This window comes from Spermophilus citellus (genome assembly GCF_964194105.1).
Source record: "Spermophilus citellus genome assembly, chromosome: 4".
NCBI classification, from domain to species: domain Eukaryota; kingdom Metazoa; phylum Chordata; class Mammalia; order Rodentia; family Sciuridae; genus Spermophilus; species Spermophilus citellus.
Window position 1 is genome coordinate 52,716,802 of NC_138185.1, and position 12,545 is coordinate 52,729,346.

The 12,545-nt window shown below is 36.2% G+C and overlaps 2 protein-coding genes across 2 annotated transcripts in view; both read right to left on the reverse strand.

Moving 5' to 3' along the window:
* ENTREP2 (endosomal transmembrane epsin interactor 2) overlaps positions 1-12,545 on the reverse strand; it is a 450,066-nt gene that overhangs the window by 121,047 nt on the left and 316,474 nt on the right. The window lies entirely within an intron of this gene.
* Positions 1,738-7,819, reverse strand: NSMCE3 (NSE3 homolog, SMC5-SMC6 complex component). Its single transcript, XM_081290482.1, has one exon. The coding sequence runs from the start codon at positions 7,724-7,726 to the stop codon at positions 6,839-6,841; it is 888 nt and encodes a 295-aa protein (XP_081146608.1). The 5' UTR covers positions 7,727-7,819; the 3' UTR covers positions 1,738-6,838.

Below are 12,545 nucleotides of genomic sequence, written 5' to 3' on the forward strand. Positions count from 1 at the left end.
GCTAACCCCCTGCCCCCTCCATTTCTCTCCCACTCCTCTGCCCTATCTAGAGTTCTTCTATTCCTCCCATGCTCCCCCCTTCCCTACCCCATTATGGGGAATTTTGGCCATCTGAAACATACTCAAAATGCTGAAGAAATCTTCTCAATTAGGCCTCAACCTTGGCCTATAAAAATGTGGGAGGGGAGCAGGTGGTGTGGGGAGAGAGGGGGAGTGCTGGGCCCTAAATTAGAGCAGGTTGTGCTCTATGCTTCTGTGATTACGTCAGGGTACATCCTGGTGTTGTATGTAAAAAGACTTTTTTTTAAATCAATTGACTATATTAAAAAAAAATGTTTCTAGAGGATCAAGGCCACATCTGTAGGATGGGACCACCCCCGCTTAAAGTGCCTTTCTGAATAAACTCAAGCTTGCCACATTATAGTTTGTTCCAGCCAACACCTAAACATCCACCATCTTCCAGCCTCTCTACGAGGGCAGCAGTCTAACTATAAGCACCAGTTAACAACCACACATGGGTTTCATGTGCACCAGGCCCCCTGCTTTTTCTAATTACTCACTTCTTGACTACTCTGCAGCCCACTTCACCTGTTCATCCTCTTCCCTACTCCCTGATTCTTTCTTCAAAATGCCAATCAACTCTATGACCCAGAGTTAAGTTCAGGCTGGATTTTTTTTTCTCTGTTGCAATAATATATTACCAATTAAAATCTAATATATTACTTATTAAAAATTTAAATGAGCTGTAAAGAAATATTAGGATACATCTTTTTAATTTTTTTAATTTTTTAATTGCTGATCTTTATTTTTTTATTTATATGTGGTGCTGAGAATCAAACTACAATGGTAAGCAAGTGCACTGAGCTACAGCCCCCAAAGAACAATAGAAGAAGGCTAGAGAAGATATGTTGATATACTAATTTAAGACAAAAAGCATTACTAGGTAAAAATAGAGTCTAAAAGAAGCAAGTCTCCAGGAACATCTGACAGTGTTAGATCTGTTTTTTCTCTATAAATAAAACTTGAAAATATATAAAGGAAAAACTAACATAAGAATTTTACAAAATCATGAGAGATTTTTACCATTCTTCAAAAATTGATTTATTAACCAGGAAAATATAATATTAAATATTTAATATCTAATATCTAAATTTAATATCTAATATTTAAACAACACAACAAGGCTTAGGTACTGGACATAAATGGAAATACTGAAAATACATATCCACTTTTTAAAAGAACACTTGGAACATATAAAAAATTGACTAAATATTAGATCAAAGATCATATCACATTTTTTAAAAATTGATTTACTTGGACCATTTTATCTCACTCAAAGCAATTTAATAAATTCAAATGCCAAAACAACAAAGAGTTCTTCAATATTCAAGTAGTTGAAAAAAAATTAAATCACCTGTCCAAGTATGGATCTAATATAAATCAACCAGATAACAGAAAATATTTAGAATTAATATAACAAAACTCCATGTTAGATCTTATGTAATATGAGTAAAATTGCAAATAGAAGGAAATAAATTGCCTAAAATGAATTAGAAAGTGAAAATCAATGCATTATATCTCTAGTCAAGAAAAAGAACCAATTTTATGTCAAGCAGAAAAAAGTAAAAATAAAAAATAAATCAAAAAGGAAATCAATACAAATCAATAACAAAAAAATTTTCTTGATTATACATAAAATAAGTCAAACTTGTACAAGATTGGATCTATTAAAACAATAGAAGGCAAAATAATTCTGATAATGCAAAAAATAATACTGAGAATGTTTATGAGTAAATATGTGATAGAATTATTTCTACATCAAAGGAAAATACTAAGAAATACTTTAAGCTAATAAATCAGAAAATAATGCAAACACTTTCTAAAAATACAAGTGACCAAAACTAATTGAAGAGTAGAAAAGTTAAAGATATTATTAATGATATCTAACCAGTATTTTAAAAATCTACATATAAAAAAGCACCAGGACCACAGCCTGTGCAAAAAGGTAGCTTTCTTGCAAACCTTCCAAAATATTTAATCCTCACACAATATGGCTAAAGGAATTTCCCAATGCAGTTATGATACCAAAACGTTTCTATTTACAGTGGAGAAAATGCATGTCCTGAGGGGAGTCCCAGCCTTATAAAGAGGGTCCTGCAAACAGGCAGACCTGGGGAACATAACAGTCCCAGAAGAGGACATCCATATGTGGGAGGATGTGACAGCTAGGATAGCAGATTAGTTATTTATAGGGAGTTGATAAAACAGGTAAATATGCTAAAGAAAATAGGAACTGAGTTTCTTACTTTTGAAGACATCTACAAACATGGAAAGGGAAATACAGTACAGTATTTCCACTGTAGTGTTGGGTAGAACATCAGTTTTCTGTTTTCACAGATGATAGATGGAAGGTCTCCCCTTACTCTGTGACCTAGAGGGCTGGGCAAAATACTTTCAATGGGTATGAACAAACCTAGCAACCTTGTTTCTAAATTCCATTTTCCATCAAAAGGAATAAAATTTCTAAGAGAAGTAATTGGATAACTCCCAATCTGGGACAGGGAATGCATGATTTTTTTCTAGGAGAACGTAAGAAACTCCTTCAAGTCTAAAGGGGTATGTTTAAGATATAAAAGTCAGCTTAAGGAGTTCTCCCTAGCCAAATCAGGGCCATTTGCGTATGTGTATATATATAATGAAAACAAAAGAAAATAACATATGGGTCCATATGGACAAAATAGGTAAACAAAATTTTGATGAAGACTCCAATATTTACAGAATTTCAAAGTATCTCCATGCAGGTTATTTTTTTATTATAAAAGGGAAGATTAAAATTTCACAGTAGAGAAGTATGGCAGAAAAATCCCCTTAACCAAAGTGAACAATTACAAAATAACAAGGACAACTTGAAATTTTGTGTCTTCCAATAGGTAACATACCATTGCTTCTGTGATATTCCTGCCAAAATATATAATTCAAATTTGATGATAAAGACACAGCAAATTCCAGCTGAGGGATTTCTACAAAACAACAAAACAGGCCCATATACTTCAATTGCCAAGATTATGAACGTCAAGCAAACACTAAAGGAACTGTTTGAAGACAGAAAGAAACAATTAGATGAACTCAAATTTGTGTCTGCAATTTTTCATTAAGTTTGAGATTATTTCTAAAGAACTTGGCATAAACTCAAAACCCAATAATAAAAATGTAGAAGCATTTCAGTCAAATCCCCTTTATGTCAAAAGATACAAAAACTATCAAATTTTAGCCAGAAAAAAAAATGTATTTAAAACAATTCATCATCAACAATAAGTATTTGTGACAGGAATACGATAGTTAGAAATTAGAAAAATCTATTTGAGTAAATAAAAAAATCTTAATCATATTAATGAGTATATGATAAGTTTTAAGTCATTCATAAATTTTTCTAGATATCTCTAAGCTAGAAATAGAAAGGAAATTAAGTAACCCAGTTAAAATTATAGGAAAAAACCTAATAGCAAGCATCACATTGGAAAAACTTTAAAAATTAGTCCTTTCAAAATCAGAAATAAGAAAAAGCAATATATGTGAGGTCTGCTGTCACCGCTTTGACAACATAGTGATTCCAACCAACATAAAAGCAACGTTAAAAAAGTCAGTATTAAAATTAGAAATTAACATTATAAATGCTATAAAATTATAATAACAAGGTATGAACAAGAAGATACCAAACTTATTCAGCCATGACCATAAATTTATTTATATTTGGAGCATTTCTATATAAATGAGACAATGTTACAAGTGAGTATGGAAAGGGTAAATGCTGAAAACCTGGTGCTAGTCTATCCATACAGGAAAAATATTTACATCTATACCTCACATAAGAACAGATTAAAAACAGGTAGAAATCAAAACTTTGCACACTTGGAAAAAAATAATTAGGATTAGAAAAATATTTTTAAAAATCTTTATAATTACTAGGATTAGAGAGAAGTTTTCAAAGCACTCTGTTAAAAATACTGCCCTCAAAATAATTTGAAGTCAAACCATCTGTATGACAAAGAAAAAAAAACAATTAGAAATGTAGATGGCATTTGCAATAGGGTACATGAATTAATATGCAGAACGTGTGAAGAATAAATCATTAAAAATAGAAAAATATTGAACAGATAATGAAACCTGACGGTCAATGAGAGCTAAAGATGTCTCACATCATTAATTAAGTAAGAGGTTCAAATTAATGCCACAATCAAGTATCACATACCCACCAGAATGGCTGAACTGGCCAAGTATCATAAAGGTTTCAGGATGGTGGTGATTGGCAACAAAAGAAGGAAAATGCTACATAAAATGCTGGAGCTTAAAAGACATTTGGCAATGACCTTGATTGCTTTACTTATTTCTGGCCTAAGGAAGCACTGTACAGTGTCTGCAAATAGTAAAAAACAGGAAAGAACCTAACAGTCTTATTAACATTAGGGAAAAGATAAACTATTATTTTCCCCCATAAAAGAACAGATAAAATGAATCATGATAACGTGTAGCTACATAGGTAAACTGATAAAACATAATGGTGCATGGAAAGAGCAAGTTGTGAAAGGTTACAATGTTTCTTATATAAACTGTAAAAACCCACAAAACTATTTTTTTTGCATATATAGTAAAATTATAAAACCATACAATGGCATGATATCCAGACTTGTTATCTGTGGAAAGGGTGAGATAAAAAAGAAATAAGTGCCTGATCTTGTCTCTAATGTTTGTATTTTGTAATCTGAAACAAAATAACAGGTTGAGTATAAAACTGTTAACATCTAGATGAGGAAACTGTGATATAGTTATCATTACCCAGCATTCACTGCCTCAGATAAAACTGTCAGTGGGTGCTGGTGAATGGTAATTTTTGCCACACAAAAACTTGAGTATCAGAGCACACAAGGAGGTCATAGCTGGTGAGGTAAGGAGAACAGTAGGCAGGTCATTTACATACTGAAATAAAATGCAGACCAGGAAGAAATGTCTTCAAGGACCAACTGTAGTTTATGAATGAAATAAATGTAAATCTAATTTCTACAGAATGAAATAAACCCCAGTAATCTCTCATATTTCTTCAAACCAATCTCATATCCACCATAGATTCTTGTAGATGACATTTGTCAGCACGGACATAAGTAACAATGTTTAGGTAAAAAAATGTTTACCTATTTTTGTTTGTTTTCCTAAGTGAAAGCATTTACTTAATTTAATGGTTAATCTGCAGAAACTTCCCTCAAAACAATTATACTTATTCGCTCACTGAATAAAATATGTATTGAATCTTTGTATATAAACACCATTTGGCTAGCTGTTATGGAGAAATACAATGAGATTATTAACTCTCTTTTGGCTCATTTAACTGATATAACTACAGTATAATTATTTTTCCCATTTTATAGAGAAAGAAATTGAAATTGAGAGCTTAAATTCTACCCCGGAACCACCATGCTAACAAGTTAGTAGGAGCCATCATTCAGTTTGTCAGGTGACCTGAAGATCCATCAATTCATTCTACTATAATGCAACGCTTTCTCAAAGCCCAGCAGAGATTTTCATCTAAATTTCTTGCTCTTTCTGTTTTACATGGGCTGAATCCACCATATTTCAGGTTACATCTTTCCCATAAAACCATTCATTGGAATCCGAGTAGAAGAATACAACCATAATTTTAAGCCAGTAATAGCAGCTCCAGACCCAGGAAAATAAAAATCATGTTTGTTTGGTTTTTTTTTTTAATTAAGAAGTAACAACTATAATCCTCCACACTAGAAACTTTGCCTGAAACTTCATGTAAACTTCCTTACCTACTAATCACATTGGCATACAGAACATGTAAATCAGAAGCCCACTTTGTAGGTTAAAAAAGGTCTGTCTACAAGCTAAAAAACCTACCTAAATTCACAGTGGTGGACCCAGGCAGTCCAATTCCCAAAGCAGACATGGTTAATCACCAAGCCACTGTTTTATGAACTTTTGGGAGACTCAATGAGAAATTATTTTACATCAAAATCCAACACACACACACACACACACACACACACACACACACACAAAAACAACTTCTACAGAACACTATTTACTTCAATAATATGTAGCAAAATCTTTTAAAGATGCTGGTTTTGAGTCATAAAATCTCCTCAAGACATGGGCTTTTAAAAATACATAATGGTTAACTGCTCAAAATCACAATATTTATTAAAACAATGATGGTAGCAAAAAAAAGAAAAAGAAAACAATGAAATCAAGGTCAGCAACAGAGTTAAGTAATAATTAAGAATATAAAAAAATTGTTATTCACAGAAAATACATTATGTACATTGCTTGGAACCATGAATAATGCGCATATATATATAACATAAATATAAAAACACTTGGGTTAAAGTAATAAGGATATAGGCAATTACATCTTTGTAATTTTATAAAGGCTTTTATTTTTCCTTACAAACTAGGGTAGTTCAGAAACCAGATAATAACTCCTTGGGGGGGGGGGGGATCAAAACAATTTACTTGTGTTCTTTCTTCTTAAATATCTGTTTTAGAACACAGTACAGTTTCCCAAAAGTTTTACAAAGTTAGCAAACTTTTCACACCAAAAAAATGACATTAAAACAAACAAAAATGATTCTGTGTTTTAAATGGAAATTGGGAACTGTACTAACACTAAAGGAACAAACCTTTGCAACACATCCTAAAGCTACATACATTCAAGCGTTGCAGAAACATCCTCCTTCCAAACCCCCTTCCCTTATTCTTTCAGTATTGTGCCTTTGGGTCACAGACGCTTGTCCTGGGAGTCTCTCTGAATCCATCCCTGATTTCAAGAGGATGGGGTTGGACCACTAGGCTCAGGTCTAGCTCTATTCTCCTCATCTGCCAAAGCCTCACAGTACTGCGCTGGCCAGTCCTTGGGGTCTTGATTATGAACTTTGGCCACAAACTTAAGAACTTTCATCTTGCTGGTTTCCAGGTTGGTTCGCGGGCCCCACTGGAATTCGTAGTCTACCGGATCCGTGTGGGGTATGCGTCGGTACTCCAAGTAACGTTGTCGCACAAAGTCCTCAGTAATGAGTTTCTTTGGATCCCCAAAGATTAAATGCTTCTTAGTGGGGTACACCCCCAACCGACGCAGAAAGTCCCAGACCTCGGTCTCCTTGATTGTGTTGCCCTTCATAAAGATGAGCCCTAAAACAATCATCAGTAGGCCCGTAGTGGGAGTGCCCTGATCGCCTCTCACCTCGGCATCCTCCTCCACTGGTTCCAGGGTGTTGATCAGGATGTAGGTGTTACTCTTGGGCTCAAGTTCCACTAGCTTGTACCCGAAGACGTACTGGAGGCGCTCCGCAGCCAGTTTGAGGAGGTCCGGGAAGATGTCCTTGTAGTCCCCGATGACATGCTTCAGTATGTCGGTCCGCTTGATAGGAATCTTCTTCTGGTCCTTAATCAGCAAGAACTGCACCAGCTCCGCCACCTTCAGCTCCAGTTGCTTCTGGGTCCGAGGCCCCACAGTGGGGGCGGCCTGGGACCGGCGAGCGCCCTGCGAGGAAGAGCCTTGGGTCTCTTGAGAGCCCGCCGGGCCGCGGGAAGTGCTCGGGGTCTCCTCCGAGACGCCGCCTCTGTGGGCCCGGACGTCTCCGCCGCGGCCCGAATCCCTGTCTTTCTCCGCCGGGGAACTAAAGCGACCCCGACTCCTTGGCTTTTGCAACATGTCACCAAGCAACCGGAGCCCGGCGCCAGCTCAGACTCCAGCGGACAGAGGAACGCTCGCCGTAACCGGCGGAAGAGGCAGGAATTGTGGGTCCGAACGAGGCGCGCCTGCGCGGCCTGGGCGGGGCCCCAGAAGGCGCGCGCAGCGTCGGTGGAGCCAGAGCGCCACGCCAGGGAGGGGGCGCGGGTGTCTGCTGGGGCTTAGAGGTGTCTGCATGGCTACTGCGCATGCGGAGAGAGGAGGCTTCTGCGGTCCCTAGGTCCAAGCTACCACTTCGGTATTATTGTGTGTTGTGTTTTTCAAGTCATTCAAATAGAAAGCAAGAACCCAAACTTGCAGGCAAGGGTGCGACCAACTTTTAGGCCACACATACTTTGGTATGTTTTATGGCTGTACTGAGTTCTAAAACTCGGGTATGTTTGTAAACGGAGGAATCTCAAAGAATAAATTTTGGAGAAAAATAAGGTGAAGAGGAAAGTGAGCCTGGAAGTAAAGTAAAAGTATTTATTCCTACATTAAATGCGCACATAAAAGACCCAAAGTTTTTCTACCTTTCCTTGCTCAAATTCACACCTTCCTGATCAATAGAATTACTTTCTACCTTCCTTTCAGGTCTATAAGGCAGGCTTTCCTCAAAAGCAATATTTATTCCCAGTTTCTTTATTTATATTTTCGGTGTTACACTTCATTAGCTAAACTGCCAGGAGAAACCCATCCACAAAAGCAGGATCCACTTTTGCCAATAACTAACTTGGTTAAATGAGTAGTTTTAATTTTTTTTTTTTTTAATGAGCATATCTTTAAAAAAAAAAAAGTGTAGACCCACAACCACAATTTTAACAGAAACGGCCAAGTGGAATGTTACAAGCAGAGAAATGTGCTCTCTCAAGAGATTACCATTTAATTTGGGGCATTCATGGTCAAGAATTCCAATAATGCGAAGTTCCTAGATTTCTTTTTTAATTTTTTAGTTATAATTGACACAATACCTTTCTTTCTTTCTTTATATGTGGTGCTGAGGATCGAACCCAGGGCCTCACACGCTCTAGGTGAGCACTCTACCGCTGAGCCCCCTAAATTTATTAATTCTTAATATATTAGCCTTAGGGCTCAAAAAGAAAAGAGAACAGAGGTATAATCCCTTACAATCCATGGTGTGTGCAGTTTTTATATTTTTAATTGTGCAACTCTAATAGCGGAAGAGTCATTTCATTAACTCGAAAAATCAGCAATCTGCTGCCATTACTTCTACTGATCTTAGTAAATGTGCTTCTCTATTTACTGACTTGCAAAGAAGAAACTGAATTTCCCTCTTTGTCTTTTTAAAGCTACCCAGAACCTGGGTAAACTGTTCAAAGAACTAAATCAAATTGATTTCCTCTTTAATGCAAATATATTCAAAGGAAAGCAATTCAAAACACATTATTTGAATAATAACATCAAAACACAACCTTATTAAAATTTCATTAAATGTAAGTAGCATAAAATTTTTGTAATTCAATATGAAAATGCAGTCTGATAATGGTACTGGAACTGCAGTAGTAAATGTGAAATCATATTCCATGTTGTGATGCAAACATGCTAAAATCTAGTAAACTATGAGTAATAACTTTCTCTTCCACACAAGATACAACATTATGTTCTCAAATGTCAATCTTAATGACAGGGGCTGCTGTCATTTGAATGTGTCTCCAAAATTCAAGTGTTGGAAACTTAATCCCAGTGTAACAGTGTTGGATAATTGGGCCTGATATGTGATTAGATCATGAAGACTCTGTCCTCATGAATGCATTAGTGTCATCTCTGGAATGGGTTAGTTATTTCCAGAGCAAGTCTGTTATTAAAGCAAGTTCAGTTGTCTTGCAAGTGTACTCTTTCAGTCATGTGATACATTCCACCATGTTATGACACAGCAAGAGGTCCTCACTAGATGTTGCCCTAGAACCTTGGACTTCCCAGCCTCTGAAACCATGAGCCAAATAAGATTTCATTGTTTCTAAGTTTCTCACTGTGTGGTATTCTTTTATAACAACATGAAACAAACTAAGTCAGAGGCCTACTAATAAAAATATATCATAGTAGCATTCATTTTATTTTACAGTAAGAATTTGTCTGCTTCAGTTTCCTTTAAAATTACAATTTGTACTTAAGTTCAACTAAGCCTCCTGAAATCTAATTCTGCAAAAGCTACTTCCAGACCAGTCCATTTGTAACTTGAGTCAAATAATTTCAGCAACCAAGGGACAGGGGAAAAATTAAAAATAAGATAAGAGCTGTTGTCAATAATTAGTCTGGTATTTCAATGCTTTCTTGTTAAGGTATTCACTTAAACTATTAAGTAGTTCAATTGGTTAGGCTACCCTGTGACTGTAAGTCAAAAGGGCTGTCAGTGGCACCCTTGCTCAGATAGCAGATTGTCATTACTCAAAATAGGTGAGAAAAGATAACAGTTTTCAGTCTGAAAACACCTGTCTACTGTCCAGAAGAGTGAGGGTGAGAAAAACACAGGCATAAATGATAAAATGAGGTTTATATAATACATGGGAAGACACCTAAAACCACATTCCACCTCACTCTGGGAGACCTGAATATTTTGGGTAGAAATTGTGGCAATAAATACAATTAATAACAGCTAATGATTTTACAAAGGTGGATAGCATTAGATTGAAATTTAGATAATGCGTGGGGAAGTCACCCAAACCCACATTCTACTTCAGATTAACACTGAAAGCCATACATGTTTGGGTAGAAATTGGGGTGGTAATAACATTAATAATAGTTTGTATAAATTACAATGGCTAATGGTTTTACAAAGGTAACTATGGTTCAGATCTTCTTTGAAGTGGTCTTCAGGTACTGCTTCATTTACTCCCCCAAACAACTCATTGAGGCATGTGTGTTTATTGAATTTCTCTTCTAACAAGTGGAGAAACAGGCAAAGAGAACACAGACAACGGTGTTCTTGAAGAAGTAAAAGCTTTGGAATCAAATGGCTCTAGATTAGAGACCTGTTCTGACACTGGGAAAGTTACCAATACCCCAAGTTTTGGTTTCCAGATCAATAAAATGAGACCACTAATCCTGGCTTCAGAAGATTGAGATAGGTTTGTCAAGTACTTAGCACTTGGCAGAATAGTTGATAATATTTTTTTTTCTTTCTAGGGACTTTATGTTAAGGAAAATATACGAGTGCTACACAAAGTTGTATGTGGTATAGGGGAAGCAAAACTTTACTCTCTTAAGAGTGCCAGCTAGACCTGAGATTTAAATTGGTATGAGACAGATTAACAGGAGAAAAAGAGTACTTTGTTTTGTTTTGTTTTGTTTTGTTGGTACCAGGGAGCACACAGCCACTGAGCCACATCCCCAGCCCTGTTTTTGTATTTTATTTAGATACAGGGTCTCACTGCATGCTGAGGCTGGCTTTGAACTCGAGATCCTCCAGTCTCAGCCTCCTGAGCCACTGGGATTTCAGGTGTGTGCCACCGCACCCGGCAAAAATGTACATATTTAAGTACTACATGTCATTGGCGCTCTTATAAGGAAATGATGATATAGAGAAGTAGAAAAACCTAAATTCTTTTATATTTGAACAAAGAGAAGTAGTTGTGGAAAAGGAGTAAATTATATGGGGATCTAAGGGAAGATAATTATTTTAACAAGGTTTGTTTGTACAGAATTCTCTTGGCTAAGGCTCCCCATGGAATAATGTTTCTTTTCTGCTGGTACCGGAAAGGCATTTTGCACATGGGAGTTTTTAATCTCCTATTCCCAGGAAGAAAAGAGGAGACTAGAATGCCCTTCGTGCATCTGCTGTTTTTCAAGTGCCTTTAGCTCAAAGTAATCTTTATGCCAAAGTGGCATATTTTGGGAGGCATATTCTGCTACCCCTTAGTAAAAAGATGTTCACTGCAGTGAAACACATGCACGTATCAAAATCAGGGAAAGTTCTGGAGCTATATGTCAAGGAAATATTAGAGTCATTTATTTTTTAAAATAAAATTCAATTTTTATTTCTTTGCTTGGGGAAAAAATTATATCCTCACTGAAGTTTAACTTCATGGTGACATAATGCCATAGAAGTTATGCAATTCAAATTTTCGATAAATTCTACGTGATTTGGAACATAGCATTTGTGACTTTATGTATAAGGAGTGAAGTAACAAAGACAAATGGTTTAAAAAGAAAAGAAATTTTCAAATACTTTATGCTAATGACCTCCTTGCTGTTATTGACAGACCTAAAAGAAAAAAAAAATGAAATTCTTTGAGGTAAAATCTAAGCTAGCTAAGATTTCAAATGCATTGAGCAAGGAAATGCCTAAGACCAATTGCTCTTTAAATGTCTCTAAGTAATTAAATGCTTTATTTCATCTCCTTGGTAGCAAATGGCTGCCTAGAAGCTCTAATCATCTTTATTATCTACTAGATTCTCCTCTTCATTCATTAGTATTTCTTGTAGATCCACAGCAACATTTTAAATTTTTTGATAGCAACACAGTGCTGAAAGCAGGTGAGGACTTTTGGGAGAAGAAAGGCAGTGATCAAAGCATGCAGCCAGCATTTGTGAGCAGCTTCCCCACCTTTTCCAGTGGATGAAAAGGGGACAATGCACAGCATGTGTGCAAAGACTTCAGTGGCAAATACTATTTGGGTAGATAGCAGGGAAAACAATCCAGATTTTTTTTTTTTTTTTTTTTAAAGAGAGAGGGAGAGAGAGGGAGAGAAAGAGAGAATTTTAATATTTATTTTTTAGTTTTCGGCGGACACAACATCTTTGTTTGTATGTGGTGCTGAGGATCGAACCCCGGGCCGCTCGC